General features: G+C 37.6%; 1 protein-coding gene across 1 annotated transcript in view; it reads right to left on the minus strand.

The window, feature by feature from the left end:
* Positions 1-23,213, minus strand: part of THSD7A (thrombospondin type 1 domain containing 7A) — a 493,191-nt gene that overhangs the window by 243,638 nt on the left and 226,340 nt on the right. The window contains exons 3-4 of the mRNA XM_017525230.2: positions 4,717-4,965; positions 1,948-2,129 (exon numbers count right to left, since the gene is read on the minus strand). Coding sequence (XP_017380719.1) covers positions 1,948-2,129; positions 4,717-4,965 — 431 coding nt within the window. The remainder of the gene's footprint in view (positions 1-1,947; positions 2,130-4,716; positions 4,966-23,213) is intronic.

Below are 23,213 nucleotides of genomic sequence, written 5' to 3' on the forward strand. Positions count from 1 at the left end.
TTGGCATTTGCTTCAGTTTAACAAATACATCTTAATAATGATATTCTTTCAGTTTTCATTCTTTTTCTGTGACTTCTTTTTGGTGTCTGCTGTGGTTTAAGAGTGGTAGGGGATGCTCTAAGAGAAAATGCTTTAAAAAACACCCAGTTGCAATTCAGAATTCTGAAGGATCTTTGGAAAGTAATAACCTACAGGACATAATTGACATTCCGAAACGAAAATCTGATCTACCTCTAGCAATGAAATTATACTACCCTGGAAAGACTGCTATAATAAATCTACTTAAGAGTGTTAAAATGCAGCCATGAAAGTGGCCGAGAAAATATTAATGTACTAACATTACATGTTTTATGCTACTTCCTTATAACCTCAAGATACATTAGTAGTAAAATGTATCCCTAGGCTAGACTCCTAAATGAGTTGACATGCTGTGTAAAGTTAGTGGATACAGAACAATTAAATGTTGAAAGTTGCAACTGCAAAGCTTTAGTTTTATCTTCCATGAATTACTGGTCACTGGTGTCACTCCTTTTTGGGAGGGACAGAGAAGCCATCTCTTCTTTTGGTTTTTAAGGCATTCATTTCTCTTGGTTCTTTACCTTATTTTCTCATCATTTTTGCTCCTGTTCCTTCCCACAATATTCTCCGTTTTTGGTGTTTCATTTGGTGTTATTGAATAGGGCCTTTATTCTTGTACTTTTTCTACCAAGGTGTTGTCTATGGAAATACAATCCTTTCCTTTCATCTCCTCCCCTCCCCTCCCCTCTCTACAACTTGCCAAATACAACACGTTCATCTTTACTGGTGAGATTTGCCCTTTGTTTTTGCTTTTCTTTAGCATTTTGCATTAACACACACTGTTCCCTTGCCCAAAATAAACTTCCTCATGCACTCTTGCCATACTTACCTGTAAGTAGTGTCTTTGCCATCATTCAGCTTAAGTGTCACTCCCGCCATAAAGGGCTCTGTTTCCACTACTCCCCTATGTTCACTTCGAAACTTATTGTATGGCATAGCATATTGCATTTTAATTACTGGTTTCTCTACATGCTCTCTTGATGGCTTTGAGGATGTCCATGACATGCAATCTGTATTGATAGTTATCCTCACTCTCTTAAACAAATCGTATATGTTGATAAATGTTCAACGGGCCAACCAAAGAAGTCCTGCTATTCTTCAGACAGAAGGAGGAGATAGACTGCTTACAGTAGTGCTTAAATATGTTCCTATTTGTGTGTGAGCTTAAGATCTACTAGTTCAATGTACACTTGATCCAGTAATTATGATAATTTTAGAGTCATATTAATATCTAAAATATGTACTTTTAGCTTGGGCCATATTGGATTCACTTTTTCTTTTGTACACTTACTACACCTGGTCTGGAAACAGATTTAATAGAAAAAAAAAGATATGATTACCAAATTATTAAAGAGTTTAAAAAAATGCCTTTGGGTTAAAGATTTCTTTTACTGTTTTTATTCTGTACTTATTTCATTTAAATTCTAATTGATAATTTTATTCAATATCATAATTAACTTATTTTTAACCACGTTTTAACCAAATAGATTTTTTTTTTTGACAAGCAGATTTTACTTCTTATATAATTTTGGAATTCAGACTACACATTTTCATGATATGCGTATACTTACAGATAATTTTTTATTCTAGTTTTAAAATTATTCCTGCTAGAGTTTGATGGAGAGTTTGAATCGAGAAGCCCTTTAAGTCAAAATTTTAAAGAAGCTTGTTAGTAAACCAGAACTGACCAAAGATGGAGTTGTATTAAATACCTTCACAACCACAGTGTGGATTACTGTTTACTAGAGTGAATACCACCACAATGTGAACAGAAATTCAGCTCTCATGCCCAGATGGCAGTGTACATATCCATTCAGAGCAATCGCATAGTCTTTATAAGTGAAGCCTTGAGAAGAAAGCAAAGGTTACCTTCTTTGTTCTTGTGGGTATTTAATTGTGAGAGAAGGTTTTCATTGGCCTGCACGCAGTACACCTCTCGGGTCTGGATGCCCCCGCCACAGAGGGCTGTCTGGTTACCGCGCCTCTTGTCCTGCTGACTGAGCAAAGGGTCCACACGGCATTCAGTCCACTCCGTAGTTCTCCAGCCATACCTAAATAAAGAAAACACAGCAGTGGCAACCACGTTTATTGAATAACATGTTTACGTACTCCTCTTATACTTTGTTTTAAAGAAAATTAGTCTCAAAAGCATCTTCCTACAGAATCTGTCATACACTACATCTATGGTGCATATTTGGTTTCAGCTCCTTCTTGATGCTCTGTAGCGCTCCATTTAATGAGGGGTTAAATTTAGGGTGATCCTGCTTTAATTGCAATTACTGGAAGTTACTTATAAATATTTTATGAAAAGAGAGCTTAATGCTGAAAACATGAAATTTTATGTTCAATTAAGCTGAACCCAAGCTTGCTCTTTCTTGTTGCCTATAAAAACAGGAGGACTGAATATGAAAATGGAAAACATTCTGAGTGATGATGAACCAAAACATTTGCTGTTCCTTTATGAAAATGAATGAAAACTGCACAGTGTAGCAAAATTATAATTGTGTATTAGGGTTAAAAATTATAAGAGAATAATTCAGAGTTTTCTCTTTATTGTCAAGAATAAGAAGTTTTTTTTTTTTTTTTTTTGAAGCATGGAGAATCCCTAATGAGTGCTGATGCGTGATGCAAAGAGCTGACACTTCTCATCAGTGGAGCACAGGAAAGAAGATCTATGATTCTCAATTAAAGCTCCAATCAAGATTATGATGAGAAATGTCAGGAGATTGTCAGTCCAACATGTGATTGAAGGAGATAGCTAGGGAACCATTTCCCGATGCCACCGAAGATAGGAAGAGATGGCATTTCTTCACCTCAAGGAAAATAGATATTCTAAAAGCACAAAGAAAATGACTCAGGTAGCACTTTGTGTCACTTTAAGCATGATACTTCCTTAGTAATCAGATAAACAGCCAACGTAGGTGCAAATGGATGTGCTAATGTTCATCTGCATCAGGCAGAAGGTTAAATGGCCCTCAGATGTCTGATCTATATGATTCACTCTGTCAATGGTAAGGTTTTGTGACAGTAAAGATGAACTTCATGCCTGTTTTTAATTTTTATAAGTGGGTATCTGTTGCTTGACAGAATTGTAGGACTGGGTCATGAAGAAACAACACATGACATGAATTTATAAAAGAAGAACAGCACTCAGGTCAACTCTAGAAACATGGATAATTGATGCCTGGTTTCAGGGTTGGGAGGGAGGAAGTAAAACCAAACAGAAAATGTGTCAAGGGAGTTACAAGTTTTTTAAAAAATAAATCAGAGATCCAATTTAGCTCATCCCAAAAAGTCCAATCAGAGGAATAGTCTTTGAACAATGTAAATTGATTACATGTTCTATGAAAAATCCTACCCCCAAAAAAGGCCTGGAGAAAGATACCCAAGAATATATATTTGTTTCATTAATTGTGTTTGAATATCTGAGAAAAAAAGAATAAAGGACCTAGCTTGCAACAAAAATAGAAGAAATTCATAGGAGAGAAAACACAGGAAATCCTGGCAATTTCCTTGAGCCCATTATGGGGAGAGGAACCAGAACAATCAGTGGGGTAGGTAGAGACATTGGGGAGGAAATTCTCTGTGGAGGTTTCATCACTTTTTACATTACAGCACAGTGGTTGAGTCCAAAGTGCTGCAGAATTACATATCTGGTATAAAACACGACTAATTTTGTTGCTGTTGTTATAGTAATAGTAGTAGTAGTAATTTGCCTCCTCAATGGTTCATTAAGATCTAGCTATATGCATGTTCTTTAAATGTTTGGAATAATCCAGAGATGCGCTCTATGAAACTCACACGTCTCTATTGCAAAACTAACATAAGTTACTTTATTAATATCCTGTATGCAGATTAAGCTGAAATATTGCTATTACCAAATTAGTTCACAATAATAACTTGGAAATGATATTTTAACACTGTTATACTGCCAAATGTTTCAGAATGAGACTTACCTAATCTGAATTCAATGAATATTTACTGAACACTTACTTTGTACAAGGTACTGTGATACATGCTAGTAATTAAACAAAAAGTAAACAGCGAAAACCCAACCCCTTTGCCAATATTAGTAAGCATAATCTTTGTCCTCATGAAACTTAAAGTCTTGTTATTTTGATGCATTATTTTACTCTATTGAATAGAATTTGTTATACACAATACTAAATTTTAATAGTTAACAATAATCTATTATTTGGAAAGTTTATTTTACCTTGTGGAATGGAGGTTGACAAACTTTGGCCCAAGAACAAATAACCTGCCACCTTTTTTACTAATGAAATTTTATTGGAACACAGTCACACTCAGTTGTTTACATATTACCTGTAGCTCCAACAGCAGTGCTGAGTCATTGTAACAGAGACATGTGTAGCCTGCAAGGCTTAATGCTTTAACTATCTACCCCTTTACAGAAACATTTTGGCAACTCCTATTACAGAAAATATATAAACATAGAATTGGTGCTAAAAATTTCATGGAGGTTTAGTTTGTCAAAGACACTTTTATTTTGTAAAATCTTTTTTTTTAAAGGATACTGTTTGTAAACAATTACTGTTGCTATGCATACTGCTCAGTCAAAATCAAATAGCTGAACCAATGCCATCTGGGCAGACACTGTACCCTTCTTTATTTACTCACGTGGCACAGGGGGCAACTCCATCTCCTTGAGACACACAGGGCTCTTTTTCCTCAAGTTCTGGACACTCCTTTTCACTGCCAATAGGAAACTGCCTGATGGTGCGTGTCCTTACACGAGTGCCTGCGGGGGACACCAGGTCGTGGCATGTTTTTGAGCAGGGGCTCCACTCTGACCATTCGGAAACCTGGCACTCTTTGGTGATCACACAGGACTGGAAGGTCATTGGAAGCTTCTCTTGCTGGCAAAAGCTGTAAAACAGCATTGATATTCTCATTACAGACTCACAGGCAGTTATGAACTTTGTCTTCTACACTCAAGAGTGAATCAGCTTGGGCATTTTTATTTCTACTTGAAGGTGCGCTTCCAATTTCATTGAAAATACATCAACACTTATGATGTGGAAAAACAGTTAGACTCAAAGCTAACATTTGCATATTCTTCCGTTTTCTAAGAGTTGTTAAACCATTCATAGGAAATAGAAAATAAAGAGAATTAAGTAAACTTAGCTAAAACCAAGTTTGCCAAACTCTTTATTTTACTCATTCCAGACTTGTTTTAATTTAGAAAATGAGAAACCAAGAACTGTTAACATATGCTAATTTCCATTCTGTTTAGGAATCAAATAAATATGGCCAGACATCTGGGATGGTTAATACTGAGTGTCAATTTGATTGGATTGAAGGATGCAAAGTATTGATCCTGAGCATGTCTGTGAGGGTGTTGCCAAAGGAGGCTAACATTTGAGTCAGTGGGGTGGGAAAGTCAGAGCCACCCCTAGTCTGAGTGGGCACCATCTAATCAGCTGCAAGCAAGGCTAGACTATAAAGCAGTCAGAAAAATGTGAAAAAGACTAGACTGGCCTAGCCTCTCAGCCTATATCTTTCTCCGATGCTGGATGCTTCCTGCCCTCTAACATCAAGTTCTTCAGTTGTGAGATTCGGGCTGGCTCTCCTTGCCCCTCAGCTTGCAGATGGCCTATTGTGGGACCTTGTGATCATGTAAGATAATACTTAATAAGTTCTACTTTATATTTTATTTATTTATTTATCCTATTAATCTTTCCCTCTAGAGAGCCCTAAGACCGAAGACAACTTTTGGTACGAAGAGAGGTTCTAAAGGAACAGAATATTAAAGATGGAATTCTTTCATTGGTTTTGGGGTTTCTGGAGTTGGCTGCTTAATATTAGACCCCAAAATGCTAAGGACTCTACTTCTGATAGAATGGAGAACACTCATAGTCCTTGGCATGAACTCTTTAGAGTGTTACACAAAATAAATGCATTTGGCACTCCTGATTCATCACTCATGAGAAGCAAGGAGTATAGTGACTCTATACATAATACCTTTGACTGTATGTGGAGAACCAAGGAACATAATGAAGCTATTTGGTTGCTCCTAAGTTCAGTGGACAAAGTGATGAAATAAAATGATAAACTCAGGGATTCTAACTCCTGGCTTCAGAATCAGATACTGAGCCTCAAATCTGCTAAGATTGTTCTGAGTGAGAGACTTAGCTTCTGTTGAAAAAAAGCTGAAATTGTGGAAAAATAGACAGAAACTCTTAACATGCAAGTGGCTGGCCTGCAAAAAAAGGTGCACACACAGTCTTGCCAGGTGTCTAGTATTAAAGTTAGAGCACTGATTGGCAAAGAATGGGACCCCGAAAATTAGAATGGGGACATGGGGGAGATGAAGCTGGGGGATGACCCTGATGAAGCTGGGGACACTTAGTTTATAAACTCCGATGAATCTTTTTTGCCAGAAAAAACAGCTTCCCCATACCCAGTTGTGGCAACATCCTCCCCACAACCCATGCTGCCATCATCCTTTTCACCTTTGTCTGAGGAGTTAAACCCTGTGCTGCCTGAGGCAACAGTGATGACCGCCCCTGAGGCAGTTGCCAGGCAAGATAATGTTGATTCTCCTCAGGAGCCACCCCCAACACCCCTGTTTGCTTCTAGACCTATAAATAGACTAAAGTCCTGGCAGGCCCCGAGGTAAGGTTGAGAGTGTGACCCATGAAGAGGTGTGCTACACTTGAAAAGAACTGTTTGAATTCTCTAATGAATACAAACAGAAATCTGGAGAAGAGGCATGGGAATGGATGCTAAGAGTATGGGATAATGGTGGAAGGAACATAGAGTTGGATCAGGCTAAATGTATTGATTTGGACCCATCAACCAGTGACTCTGCATTTAATGTTGCAGCTTGGGGAGTTAAAAAAAAAGGTTCTAATAGTTTATTTGCTTGGTTAGTTAAAATATGGATAAAAGATGACCCACTGTGACTGAGCTGGAAATGCCCGATCTCCCTTGGTTTCATGTAGAGGAAGTAATCCAATGGCTTTGGGAGATTGGGATGGTGTGGATTAGTCACTTTAGACCTACTCTTCCCAGCTGGGAGGGTCCAGAAGATATAACCTTGACCAATGCCTTGCAAAACAGATTAGTGAGGGCAGCACTTGCATCTTTGAAAAGCCCTGTAATTGCTCTTATTTGTATGTCAGATCAAACAATGGAAACCACAGTCCCTCAATGACAAAACTTAAAACCATTGGAATAATTGGATCCTGAGGTGGCAAGGGCCAAGTGGCAGGACACAACCATCAAAGGCAAGGTGGGCATAGCTATCGTAATGGACAGCAGAGGCAAAGCAGCAATCAGAATAGTCTGACACATGTAGAGCTCTGGCATTGGTTAATTAATTATAGTGTCACTAGAAGTGTAATTGAGAGGAAGCCTACTGCAGTCCTACTTAATTTATATAGGCAGAAAACTTTTAGGTCAAATGGACAAAAGACTGATTTGAATTATAAAAACAGAGAATCATGGCCTCTCAGTCAACTTCCAGACTTGACCCAGTTTACAGACCCGGAACCTCTTGAATAAAAGGAAGACCACGTCCCCTTGGGGAAGGACCCCACTACATTACAGACAATTTATGCTGTTGGTCTTCCTTACATTTTTTCCCATGGAAGCCTCTGGCCTTTTACACGTGTAACTATGCACTGGAAAAATGGAAATGATCAGATATTTCGGGGACTACTGGACACTGTCTCTGAGCTGACACTGATTCCAGGGGACCCAAAACATCATTGTTGTCTTCCAGTTAAAGTAGGGGCTTATGGAGGTCAGGTAACTAATGGAGTTTTAGCTCAGGTCCAACTTACAGTGGGTCCAGTGGGTCCTGGGACTCATCCTGTGGTCATTTCCCCAGTGCCAGAATGCATAATTGACATAAACATACTTAGCAGTGGGCAGAACCCCCACATTGGCTCCCTGACTGGTAGGGTGAGGGCTACTATGGTAGGAAAGGCCAAATGGAAGCCATTAGAGCGGCCTCTACCTAGAAAAATATTAAATCAAGAACAATATCTCATCCCTGGACGGAGAGAAGAGATTAGTGCCATTATCAAGGACTTGAAAGATGCAGGGGTGTTGATTTCCACCACATCCACGTTCAACTCTTCCATTTGGCCTTTGCAGAGGACAGTGGATCTTGGAGAATGACAGTGGATTATTGTAAGCTAAACTAAGTGGTTACTTCAATTGCAGCTGCTATACCAGATGTGGTTTCATTGCTTGAGCAGATTAACACATCTCCTCGTACCTGGTATGACTTGGCAAATGTCTTTTCTCCATTCCTGTCTATAAGACCCATCAGAAGCAATTTGCCTTCAGTTGGTAAGGTCAGCAATATACCTTTACTCTCATACCCCAGGGGCATATCAACTCTCCAGCTTCATGCCATAATCTCATTCAGAGAGACCTTGATTGCTTTTTGCTTCCACAAAGCATCACACTGGTCTATTATATTGATGACATTGTGCTGATTGGATACAGTGAGCAAGAAGTAGCAAAGACACTGGATTTGTTGGTGAGACATTTGCGTGTTAGATGGTGGGAAATAAATCCGACTAAAATTCAGGGACTTCTACCTCAGTAAAATTTCTAGGGGTCCAGTGGTGTGCAGCCTGTCAAAACAGTCCTTCTAAAGTGAATAATAAGTTGATGCATTTGGCCTCTCCTACTACCAAGAAAGAGTCACAATGCCTAGTGGGCTTATTTGGATTTGGGAGGTAACACATTCCTCAATTGGGTGTGTTACTCTGGCCCATATATTGATTGACCTGAAAGACTCTCACTTTTGAGTGGGGTCCAGAACAGGAGAAGGCTCGGCAACCAGTTCCAGCTGCTGTGTAAACTGCTCGGCAACTTGGGCCATATGACCACCCATATCCAATGGTGCTTGAGGTATCAGTGGCAGGTAGGGATGCTCTTTGGAGCCTTTGGCAGGCCCCCATAGGTGAATCATATTGGAAGCCTCTTGGATTTTGGAGCAAGGCCCTGCCATCTTCTGCAGATAACTACTCTCCTTTTGAGAGACAGCTCTTGGCCTGTTACTGGGCTTTGGTGGAAACTGAACATTTGGCTATATGTCATCAAGTCACCATGTGTCCTAAACTGCCTATCATGCACTGGGTGCTTTCTGATCCATCTAGCCATAAAGTAGGTCATGCACAGCAGCATTCCATCAACAAATGGAAGTGGTATATATGTGATCGGGCTAGAGCAGGTCCTGAAGGCACAAGTAAGGTACATGAGGAAGTGGCTCAAAGCTCATGGTATCCACTCCTGTCACCCTACCTTCTCTTCCCTAGCCTGTACCGATGGCCTCATGGGGAGTTCCCTAAGGTCAGTTGACAGAGGAAGGGAAGACTAGGGCCAGCAGCAGAAACCAACACTGAGCCCTTGATATGATACCATTCCTCAGGGTGATCAGTCAGCTACCTGGTGGAAGGTTGATTATGTTGGACCTCTTCCAACATGGAAAAGGTAGAAGTTTGTCCTTACTGAAACAGACGCTTAATTCTGATATGGGTTTGCCTATCCTGCACACAATGCTTCTGCCAAGACTATCACTAAGACAGAATGTCTTATTCACCATCATGGTATTCCACACAGCATTGCCTCTGACCAAGGCACTCACTTTACAGCTAAAGAAGTGCAGCAGGGGGCTCAAGCTCATGGAATTCACTGGTCTTACCATGTTCCCCATCATCCTGAAGCAGCTGGATTGATAAAATGGTGGAATGGCCTTTTGAAATCATAATTACAACATAAACTAGGTGACAATAGTTTGCAGGGCTGGGGCAAAGTTCTCCATGAGGCCGTGTATGCTCTGAATTAGCATCCACTATATGGAACTGTTTCTCCCATAGCCAGGACTCATGGGTCCAGGAATCAAGGGATGGAAGTGGAAGTGGCACACTCACCATCACCTCTACAGATCCACTGGCCAAATTTTTGCTTCCTGTTCCCGTAACATTACGTTCTGCTGGCCTTAGTTCCAGAGATAGGAATGCTGCCACCAGGGGACACATCGATGATTCCATTAAACTGGAAGTTAAGATTGCCACCTGGATACTCTGGGCTGCATCTACCTTTATCTCAACAGGCTATGAAGGGAGTTACAGTGTTGGCTGGGATGATCGACCTGGACTAACAAGATGAAATCAATTTACTACTCCATAAGAGAGATAAGGAAAAGTTTGCATGGAATACAGGTGATCCATTAGGGCATCTCTCAATATTACCATGCCCTGTGATTAAGGTCAGTGAGAAACTACAACAGCCCAATCAGGCAGGACTACAAATGGTCCAAATTCTTCAGGAATGAAGGTATGATTCCCTCCACCAGGAAAAAACCACAACCTGCTGAGGTGCTTGCTAAAGGCAAAGAACACAATGGGTAGTAGAAGAAGATAGTCATCAATACCAGCTACAACCATGTGACCAGGTGCAGAAATGAAGTCTGCAATTGTCATGAGTATTTCCTTCCTCTCTTCTTAAAAACATGTTTGTTTATGCAAACACTTGTACTAAGAAAATATCTTCATTTTATATCCTTTTTCCTTTAGTATATGACATAAGATTTAATGACTTCATATAGTATTTAAGTATTGTTAACTTTATGTAATAGCATTTGGTTTGGGGATTGGTGTGTTTACAGTGGTACTAAGGATAGTTGTATTACATTAGGCATAATTATGATCTTACTATTTTCTTTAAGATTATGTATCATCTCAGGAGATGTGTACGGGTTCAAGTTCTCAAGGGGTGGACCTGTGAGGGTTAATACTGAGTGTCAACTTGATTGGACTGAAGGATGCAAAGTACCGATGCTGGGTATATCTGTGAGGGTGTTGCCAAAGGCGATTAACATTTGATTCAATGGGCTAGGAAAGGCAGACCCACCCTTCGTCTGGGTGGGCACCATCTAATCAGCTTCCAGCTAGGCTAGAATATAAAGCAGTCAGAAAAACATGAACAGACTAGACTGGCCTAACCTCTCAGCCCACATCTTTCTCCTATGATGGATGTTTCCTGCCCTCAAACATCAGACTCCATCATTCAGTTTTGAGACTTCGACTGGCTCTCCTAGCTCCTGGACTTGCAGATGGCCTATTGTAAGATCTTGTGATCGTGTGAGTTAATAATAAACTCTTCTTTATATATATAGCCTATTGGTTCTGTCCCTCTAGAGAACCCTGACTAATATAATAATTTAACACAATATTGTTTTTCTAGAAAAAATAATTTAATATGTGCCTTAACATTAATTTTAATATCACTTGAAATTTTAGATGCGATTTATAATTATAATGTATGCTTATTCAAGTACATCCACTTTTCCATTCAAACTCTGATACACAGAATACATGTGGGTTTCCTAATTAACTATAACATAAGTATTAGAAATACACATCTATTTACCTATAAACTGTAGAGATATCAACTACATATACCTTTAATATTTATCTTATCAGTATTTATGTTCAAACCTTTATCTATCTACTTGTACTTCAATTAAAGGGATGGTGGATTCTGAATTATAATATCTACATGTGAAGATGAAGATGATGGTATGGATGTCATCAATTGGTGGTACATATACTTTGAAGAGTTCTCCTGGAATTGGATGAACTTGCGTTGATTCCCAGTTTAACTCTTGCTCATTCTAGATAATCAATAGCGTATATTTACAAGACACAGGCAGCTCTCACTATGAAGAACCATCTGGTCCACGGGGAAAATGCACTGATTACTCTGCCTCATCATTCAGGTGCTATATTTAACTGTGGTAAACATCCATAGAGATGCTGGTCCATTTTAATGCAACAACTCACGTCCAATCTTCTTAATCCTACTGGCATATGTAAGAAAATTGCCTTTCTAGGAGACAATTACAGCTCAAAGCATCACAGTCAATTTGTCTGAGTTGAGAGGTCTGGGAAGATCATTTGAAGGTGGTTGTAAAAGGGGTCTGTGAGTCAGCTCTCTCTTCCATACAATAACAGAGAGGACCAAAATCCCATTTCTACTTAATGTCATGTATTGACAGGCTAACCATGAAGCAAGACTTTCCTTTTAATGAGCAAGATTTCACTCTTATACTTAGGAGATTATCAATAAAAATCACGTAAAATAATGACTGACACCTTCTATTACCCCTCTCTTACAAAATTATACATACTCCATTTCCTTTAGATACATTTACCCTTCCTGATAAAATTTTTACATATTCATATGCATATATTATCCTCTTTTTAATGCTCATTAAGCTCATATTCTATGTGCGGAGAAAGGATGAACAATCTCAGGTTTTTGTAGAGAATATGACCATTGGTTAACTGCCTCCAGTTAGTCACTCTGGTAACCTGCTAAAAGAATGCCAACTCGTTAGTTATATTGTTCATGATAAAATATTTCCTGAGATAAATTGCACCTGCACTGTACTTATTCAGGTACAAATTTTAAACTGTGAATACCTGGTAAGCAGCCACAGCTTTGGGCTGCTCTGCATGTGGCAACTCTTAGAACAGACCTTGCCTCTTGTGGCGACCTTGCAGGCTATGACTGTAGGATCATTTCAAGAGATACAGCTCTTGTGGGAAATAAAATTTTTAAGCCAGGACAGCTCCTGGACCTACCGGATGTGGAACTCACCTTGCATCTTAACTGTGCTGCATGGATGTCTAGGAGAATTCCAACCCAGTGAGGAGTATGTGATACCTCAATTACAAATTCCAGTTCCTGTGCTGTATCCTTCTAAGCAGACTGATGCCTGTGTGACTTATGGTAGACTTCTGAGCCTTGAGAATGTTTGGTAGAGCCTAAGTTTAAAACAACTCACAATACCCTGTTTGATACTCTCAATAATCTTTTTATCTGGCCATCACTATTAGTTCCATTTCATAGGGTAGCAGCCTTTGGGAGGTTAGTCAAGATCACATAGAGTATGCAGGTGACCAGAATTTGAACTTGGATTTCCTAAAAGGAAGGCCTATTTTCTTAATTCCACAGCTTAAACTGGCTATATATCCCAGTTTGTTAGAGCAACTGCTTTTTCAATCACTGCCAAAGTTACTGATACATTGTGATCAACTAGTATAACTGTCTCACAAACACAGGCTTTGTACTACCCATGCACTTTGCAAATGTGCTGCTTGTCCAAAGGAGAACTTAGTAATTATGGAAAAGCCAAACCAAGTATTTTTTCTAATATACATTAACAGTTTTCAACACGTACTAAATATGAGAAACGAGTAGCATAAAACCAGAAAAATATGATATATGATTATATAATTATGTATGTGCATATGTGTGTGTGTGTGTGTGTGTATGTAGTTTATCTTTTCTAAAATTTTTTAATACCCCAATCCTTTCAACAAATATGTATTAAGTAACTCTACTTACTACTGGGTTCAGAACTACAAAGACAAGATTACAGCAATTAAGTTGGAAGCATGCAATTTTTGCTAGGGGAGACACAGAATGTTACATAAAGTTATAGGTTACTACGGTGAATTTTAAACTATGTATTAGAATTAGTCATGTTGAGATGAAGGTAATTAATGGAATTATCAAATAAATAGCTTTTTTGTTGTTTGCTTATTTATTGGTGGGTGGGAGAAAATAGATGTTTCCTTAGACTCAATTTAGCCAGTTTTGGGTAAGCACTGAAAATAACAATGGAAATTGAAGGCCTAAGTCTGATGCCAGGCTGTCATGTAGGCCTAGATAGAATAAGACCTCCTGTGGGTGAGAATGCCATTGAAAGCTATGGCACAAAAAAAGATGATATTTGTATTTTACGTAGATTCTGGTGGTGAAGTGCGAGCATGAAGTATTAGGGTACAAGCTGGAAGATAAGACTCTCATGATGGTAACAGTATTTACAATAAACATATATTAACACTTACTGTGTACCAGACGCTATTCTAATCTATGTGTATAAAATGTATTGAATTATTAATCTGAGATTTACTTCAGAACCATTTCATGAAGTAGGTATTACTATTATTATTTCAGCTTTACTGATGAGGAAATTGGGCACAAGAAGGTTAAGAAGTTTTCCCAAGGTCTTGTTTAGAAAGCAGTCAAACTGAGTGAGGTGTCCTGATGAATACAGGTAATTCATCATTGAATGTCTACAAAGAACCAGGTACTGTGTTGGCTTTTCCCTAGAATATCTTAGATAATCCTCACAACTACTTTGGTAAAGCAGAGATTCACTCTATCCATTTATTTATTTTTTAATAGATCCTTCCAGGAACTATTCCCTAAATGCATCATTTTTAAAAAAACATTTTTTTAGTAATTAAAGCTTTCTTTAATATTACAATCTTTTTAAAAATGAGTCTTTTCACAAGAACAGAAAACCAAACACCACATGTTTTCACTCATAGGCAGGTGATGAACAATGAGAACACTTGGGCACAGGGAAGAGAACAACACTTACAGGGTGGGGGGCTGAAAGGGAGGGGAGAGGGGACAGCAGCAGGGGGCGGGGGGGATGGGGAAGAATAACACTGGGAGAAATGCCTCATGTAGGCAAGAGTGGGGCAGATGGAGACAGCAAACCACCATGGCATATATGTACCTATGCACCTATGCAACAACCCTGCAGGATGCAGGATGTGCACATGTACCCCATAGCCCAAAGTACAACAAAAAATAAAAAAAATAAAAATAAAAATGTGTCCTTTTTCCAGATTTATTGAGACATGATTTATTTTTACAGATAAGGAAATGAAATTTAAATGTTTTCTCCAAATCATACAGCTAGAAATTAGCAGGCGTGGGATTCAAAGTATATTTTCTGCTTATAAGGGTTTCAACAAAGGCAACAGTAGTAGAAACTAAAAGCAGCTGTAAACTACAAGAGAAGAGGAATGAGGGACTATAAGACCTGGTGTTATAAAAGAATGAAAAGAGAACAAGCAGCCATTGAATAATTCATATGTTTATAGCTTTGGCAATCTTGTGATCAACAATGCAGTTCTCTAAAATGCAGAACACAGAATGAGAAGCAAATTTCTGGGAGTTTATAAATAAGTTTAACATTAATATCTTGACTTGATGTGGATATATCAAGCATATATCCAGTAGGCAGAAATGCTGAGTAGACAGATGCAGAATTAAGGGCTGGAATTTAGTTGAAAGCTCAGGATGGCATGTATACTTCTTAGAAATCACAAGCATATCAGAGTTCAAAGCCAAGGCCACAGGAGTAGATTCATGCTGACACACTGGGACTCATTTTATGGCTGAATCATATACACATGGACTTAAAGTGGACCTCAATGGGACCATGAGTACTGTGATGTTCATTTCTTTCATTCTGAAAATGGGTATGTTGTATATCTTCACTAACATGGCAAAACCTGAACTGTTACCTGTAAATCAAGTTTGAAAACTCTTTGCTTAGAATTGACTTTTTAACCTCTCTCCTTTATCTCCCCTCTCTCTCTATAAGTATATGTATTTATGTATCTCTCTCTATATTTAGATACAGATATATGAAAAAAGGCTTTTTAAACTTTTCTTTTTAAAAAAGAAAAAAAAAATGATGGTTGTACGTTGAATGTCGCCATAGGATCACCGCTTCTAATCGAAGGAAAGTCATGAAAATGATCCCAGTAATTTCTCATCATCTTGCTGAAGGCTAACATCTGCAGTCTAGGGCACCGGAGTGGAAGTTGCTCCTAGAGGCTTAGTCTAATCTAAAGTTTTGCTAATCAAAGCCTGGGCTGTGGACCAACACCATCAGCATTAACTGTGCGCTTATCAGACCCCCGCTCTACACTACAAATCGGAATCTGATTTTACCAACATTCCCAGAAGATCCATACTCACAATAAAGTTTGAGAAACACTAGTCTACAGCTAAGTCCCCCAAGCACTCCAAAAATATAAGCTAGACAACATTTACACTTAATCTTCATCAATGTAGTCCTACTTCTAACAGACAACAGAGATTCAGTATATAACACAGATAGAACTTATTACCAGATATTAGACAGTTTAACAAATAATTGGATAGGCTGGAGGAAATAGCCCTAAGCCAAGTTTCCAGAGCAACTTCCAGCCCTCAGAATTGTACTGCTGTTTCTCTAAAGCTTTTTCATAAAGCTCTTTTCTGAAGCTACAGGAAGCCACGTTGCTGCTGGCACAAACTGCCCCATGAAATGGGTAGTCTGCCTCTCCCTATTGACCTCCATTCAGAATCTAAGCCCAGATCCAGAACATGTAATTGTTGGAATTGAAATCACATCCAGGCACCTGCCTGCAAGCAACTTTGGGAAATATCAATTGTAGTTTCCTGTCTTTGTAGTTCAGGAAGTCCCACTAGTGCAGTGCTAGTCAAAATGTGATCCATGAATGAGGGCAACTGTTTGTTTGGGTGTGCAATGAGCTAAGCACAGGAATTGAGAATAAATACTGAGGCAATTTTACAGCAATTTGAAATTGCTGTGACATCCATGTGCATGATCAGTGGACTCAACTCGATGAACAGGGTATAGGCCAGCTTTGTTACTGTTGAATTCTCTTTTGGGAGGCACATGGCATGTCTACATAATAGACATGCACAGTAAGACCATGTTACTGGAAGAGTAGGAAATCAAATGAAAATAAGCAACCAAAAATGTGACCCTTTGCCCCAGAGAGCTTGAGAAGCTCTGCACTGGTGGAGTTGGATGATTGATGATCCCAGCCTACCTATGGGACCCTCCTAAGCCCAGTTCAATTCCTAGTCCCTGTATGAGGCTTATTATACTGTGATCAGCTTGTATGACTTTTCGTAAATATAAATCATTTTAGCACTTAAGAATATGTTATCTATAAAGAAGATCCATAGCAATATTTCATTTTTAGTCTCTGTAGAATTAGTCTCTAATAAGGACTTACAATATTCTTACTGAGTTACGGAAAATGTTTTCTTCCTGTAAAGATGCAAGTAAATTTAATAATACTTTCTATATAAATGATATTACCTGACATCACTTCACAAGATTAACCAATCTCCCCAATGTTTGTAATGTAAACAGACAATTTAGTGTTCAGAGTAGAGTAAAATATTCATTTTGTTTGTGCAAAGCAAAATATATTTGTAGGCTTGTGTACTTTGTAATGACAGCATGGCCACAGATTTATTTAATTAGATAATTTGTCCCAAGAATGAAAATGGCTGTTCCAAATACTGGCCTTCAAACTGTAAGAGTAATGGGGCTTAAACCGCATGCAGAGTATTACTGTCACTCTATTGACCGACTGAAAAAAGACATGAGAAGCTTTTCGAGGTAGATGCACTTTTCACATACGCTGAGACAGCCATCAGCCAATTGACAGTCAGGTCTGGAGTCCCAACTCTTATGCTTTCATGTAAAAAGATTATATTTAAAATTATACTCAGATTGAGTACTAAAATACAATGGTAGTAGGAAATATATACATTTTCCTACAAATCTATTGTTTGGTATTTTAATACTAATGAATGGGGTAGGAGGATTTCTCAATTTTTCTGAGTCCCTTACTTATAGCAAGACAGAGAGTGATGACTGCTGTGCTCATAGTCAAGAGATCTAAAATATTCCTAAACTGTCGCCCTTGAATTACATGACCCTGAGTAGATAGTGATCATTCTGTACCACAGATTTTATTGAAGAAAGGGATATTACTGTAAAATATATTTTAGTAAATATTACTAAAATATCATTTTACAAAACATTTTACTAAAAGATCAGCAATATCTCTTTCTTCAATAAAATTGTACAACATTTTAAATTTTTACAACTTAACCTGTCTAAATTCTGATTGGCTTGTGTTTTCAGATTGAATTAAAAAAAAATAGACTTTTCCATTTTTGACTGTGTTCAAGTCACACTCCTTTCCTGAACACAAAATTAAATTTCCCTTATTTATTTATCAACTCAAATAAGCAGTTTTACAAATTCCCTGAATGAATTTTACTCTCTAAGTGTGTCCATTCCTTCATAGAATTCAGCAAGTTAGAAGCAAGAAGGCAAAATGCATGCACATATTAAAGCCATTTTCCCTGTAAAGACAGAGGTCTTTTCCCTTGCTTCGATATTTGAAAGTCTTTTGTTGAGCTGCTGGGGAACATTGCCAAACAGTGTCACCTGCCAGCTGGAGTGATCATATGCTCCCTGTGAGAGCTGAGGGCCATGTTCCTGGTCAGCAGCTGAATGTAAGGATATCAGCATGGCACATATTTAGTAATGGGATAAACTGCTACGGTAATGAGGCCTCCCTGAAAGAGCCAGTACATAGATTTTCTGTCCTTTTTCACAGCGTATGCTTGCATGGAGCTGCTTGCTTGTCATCCATGCTGTTCCAGGTAGTGAACCATGACAAAAATTCAGGGCACCAACCCAAATCTACCTCAAGTGAAAATTCAAAATTGGTTTATGAGACAGAGTAAAAACTACCTACTATACTTCAAAAATGATGCTAAGTGGCATGACTGATTTTGGTAATTCTTTTCAGGAAAGGCATTTTTCAGCATTATGGAATATTTGCCTTTTAAGAGCCCTGTTTTTAAAACTTGAATTAAGAAGATTAGGAAAAGGCAACCAACGATATTTTAGGTATCAATAATTTAAAAGGAGAATTACCAAGAACCAATTCAAAAATTGATTAACTGTCACATACTTCTGTTGAAAATGAGAGGAAAAGAGAAACTAAGTCTAACGTACCTGCATTAAGGGTTAGAGGTTAAAGGCAAGAATATTTTGGGGCAGTAATGAAGACTGGAAATTCTTCTCTATATTGACTAGAACATTGGATTACATTAACATTCACCTGACCTGACCAACTCCCCATTGCTCCAGGACAACATGGAGGTCCCAGTAATTACTCTATTACAATTAGTTTAGAACCTAATCATAAAATGTAATTTATAATTCATAAAAATATAAGAAAAAGCAATGCAGTTACCATAAAATAATGCCCTCATTTCCTGCTCCTGATCAACAAATTCTAGGCTATTCCCCTGGTCTCCTCTCTTTTCTAACCTATCATTCCCTTAGATAAACAACCATAACCTGACTTCCACTAAAATAACTATAGAAGTGATTCCTATTTTGATTTTAAATCCAATAAAATGGCTCCCAAATAGAATTCAGCATCTTCCCCTCAAAATGACTTGCCACACTTCTTTCCTATTTCTCTCCATTCTTCACTGTCAACTCTCCTCCATGTAATTTAGCAACAAGCGCTTACAAATCATTATACAGAACATTTTTCAAATCGCCTGGTGATCTCCATTTCCACTTTTATAGCTCCGAGTAGTCTATGTCTCATCACAGGATTAGAAGGATAAACTGCCACCGTTCTCTAATTTGTCCTTGAATATCCCGTCTCACATTGCTCGGTCAGAATGAAGTTGCTGACAAATTTATATTCATCCCTGCTCAAGAAACTACAATGACAGGCTTAGAGTCAACTTCATCCAGTGGGAGCCCTTCTTCCTGACTTTCAGGTTCTTTACGGCATCCTTAGCTTCTCACAAAGAGGAAAACAGGGCATGCCGAGAACATCATTAAATTTAGAGCTCCTGGATCCCTCCCTTTCCCTTTGACTATATAAATCTTTAAAAAGCCTGCCCAGCCCATGAAACCTTCATGGGACACTGAATGTAATAAAAGAAAATCTGAGATATTAAATTTGAATGAGGAAATGACAAACACAGAACTGGGAAGATACGGTTTAACAGTAATCTATTTGACAAGAGGCAGAGCTCTTCCTTGGGAACAGAGGATTACCAAGGTGACAAAGAGTGGTGAACTGGTTCCGTTTAGATGGAACTGAGGGCAATTCTGTTTCACATGAAAGAATTCCTAAATATTATTGTTGCTAAACATGAAGAGCTGCCTAAAAAGAAACGAGGTCTGGAAGAACTGTAGCAGGGTCTAGGTGAATGTTCATCAGGATACTGTATCGTGACCACAAGCAGGAAGGCTGAAGGGACTTTAGTAAGCAGCATTCCTAGATACTCATCCCAGGTCATGCAGAGAAGCTTATTTAATCTGTTTAAAAATATACTGGTGTGTGTGTGGGGCGCGGAGGTTAATTTTCAGTTTTATTGAATCAAATGTTATGCTGCTAAAATTATTTTTTTTTAATCAGTGGAAGAAATGGAAATAATTGGCCGGGAGAGAGTAAAAAGACCCACAGAACTGTCCTTTGTTAAATGATCTTGAGAAAATCACTGACCCTTTCTACATCTCTAAATTAGGGTGAGCAGCATTTCAATTTTCCATTTTATAACATGGTTGTGAAAAGTATTTGAGTAACTGACATAAAAACAACTTGAAAATGGTTAATGCCTACAAATGTTTGGTATGAAGATAATAGCAAGTTTGCGATGAGAAAATATAAATATTTTAAGGTTTAATAACTTTTTCAGTAACTTTCTTCTCCGAAAGTCACCAAAACTGTTAACAACCTGAAACTGACATAGAAAGCCACGCTTGATCATATACTGACATAGAAAGTGACACTTGATTATACAGTGACTCTTGTTCCTCTGTAATTTTTGCATGTGTAATGCTATTTAGTCGCCTATCAGACTTTCACTTCCCTAAACTGGAGCTTTGTCTTACTTATTCATTTGTTTATTTTGCCTCAATACTGGTCAAGAAATATACAACATACATTCATTTGATAAGCATGATGTAGATAACCAAACAGGAAGAAAATATCAATGTTGTAGGTAAAGTTAGCAAATAGTATTTTATGTGTAATTAAACTAGAGAAGCAGCTCTCAGTTAATGACCTAAAGAGTTCGTGAGAACTAGTACTTTAAAAGATCCTAATCCACTACTCAATAACCCCTTAAAATAAATTCCTGAAATATGCAGAATCTAGGACACACACAATTTGCCTAGTTCTTTCTGCACTGAAAGAAATGGGAAAGCTAAATAATTCAAAAGAAGATAATTCTATTTACTATTCCATAATGTATTTTCAAAGGCTTCAAGGCTAAGGGAAGAAACAAAGAAACTCAGAAATAGGTCTTAAAAAATCAACATCTTTAGATAAATTGCAACAAATAGGAAAAATGAAAACTCATTACAACTATATGGAATTTCTGCTAGAATATTTGTTCAACTTAATGGAAAAGTATCCATTGTTGGCTATATTTTTATCTCATCACACTGTTCACTATGTTCCAAGATGTGTACTTTACAAACTCAAAGCGATTTCTCTTTAATGGTGGAAATCTTCTTTGTTAAATTTACAAGGAAGAGGGTGCTTAAGGGATATCAATACAAAGGAAAAGCCAGATTCCCTGTTTAAATACTTGTTGGACATGGTCTAAGACAAGCAGGAGTTCAGGTTATAAATTAAGGCATAAATGGGAAATAACCACAGATGTTAGTACTATGTCAATACTATGATAATCTGGAAAGACTTTTTTTCAGTTAAAATACAGTTTTCTTTTATTGGAAATCCATCTCAAATATTAGGGAAGATCTAACTAAATCAACATTTAATGTGCAATAAAATAAATTAATCCAATTATTTTAGAAGAGGGAAACAATGCACTAAGCACATGCAGATGGCACTTTTAAATATGTGGATTTTCATTTTGGGAAGGGAAGATCTATTACGATGTATTTTAAAATCATGCTACATATTCTATAATAACTGCTTAATAAGGCTATTCTTGAGTATACTAATTCTAATATTAATGGATAATTATGTACTAAGGCAAGAGATCTAGTATATTACCTGTGAAAATAATTATATTGTTTACAAAGTAATAAATATTAATGGTCAATTTTCTTAATATTAATAATGCCCATCATCATTGATTTAATGGTTTGTTAGGCATTAAACCTCATTATTAGTCGAATAAAGCTACTATGAATACTGTATTTATACTCATGCATTTATATTTTAAATTTATATGTTTCATAATATAATTACCAGGCTTTAAACTTTTTATAAAACTAAGTAATATATGAAAACATAGGAGTGGTTTGAAGGTTGTAGGTTAATCCAGAATGCATCACTACACCTGGCCATAAAGTACCCTAAACAAATACAAATTTTACAGATATACATTTCCTGCTCCCCTGAAAGATAAGGTAACTGAGATCTAGAAATATCAAGCAATAGTCCAAACTCATAGAAGTGCTGCTACTTGCCTCTAGCTTTATAACTGCCTCCATTTGGAGCTCTCTGAGAAGACTTGAGCCCTTCATGACATTGTCCCAACTCCAAACTATTATACCCTGAAATGCCTAAGGCAAAGAGTCCAGACTCTGGCTTCTGGGATTCCATGTCCCTCTAAGGGTTTACTGAATAGCATCTATGAAGACCCCATGCAGTTCTCCCTCTCCATAGCATGGCCTAACTGATTCTGACAGTCATGACTGACCCTGACACTGTAAGGCGCATGCTGCAGGCCTCCCAGGGCACAGCAAGCTTAACTGGTGCCACCACCACCAGAGTAACTATCCCAACTCTCATCCTCTGGGTTCCCAGAACTCAGGAGGTGAAGAGGTCTCATGGGAAGTCTCCTCGTTAGGTACAAGGAAAGAACGCAGAAACAGTTCTCTTCAAATAAATCGTGTCACAAATCCTTTCTCAGCGTTTTGCCTCCTTTTTATATTCTTGAAGTGGATATGACAATCAAAATCAGTCACACAAGTGGCCAGATACTTACTTTTGAATTATATATGTGTTTCCTTGAGACACATTGCAAATCTTCAAAAATAAACATTCTTAAACATTAATATTTATTTAAATGCATGTATACAAAGTATTACTGGGAAGGCATCAGAAGTGATGTTACTGAGTCAGACATTTTAATATAGCATATTTTTAACAACATTATCACATCATCTTCCAATATGGCAATCTTAGTTTATATTCTGATCAGCAATGTATGAGTCTCAATTCATCATATCCTAGCCAAAACCTAATGCTATCAAACTTATATATATATTATATATATATATAAATTATAGATATACTTTTATATATTATAATATAATATATATTATATATATGTATATGTAAATTATATATATATATATATATATATATATATATACTTTTGAAACTGGAAGGATAAGTGGTTCACTCTTAAATGTCTTACTTGCATTTCTCTGATTATTA

Source organism: Cebus imitator, unplaced genomic scaffold (genome assembly GCF_001604975.1).
Source record: "Cebus imitator isolate Cc_AM_T3 unplaced genomic scaffold, Cebus_imitator-1.0 Scaffold37, whole genome shotgun sequence".
In the NCBI taxonomy this organism is placed as follows: domain Eukaryota; kingdom Metazoa; phylum Chordata; class Mammalia; order Primates; family Cebidae; genus Cebus; species Cebus imitator.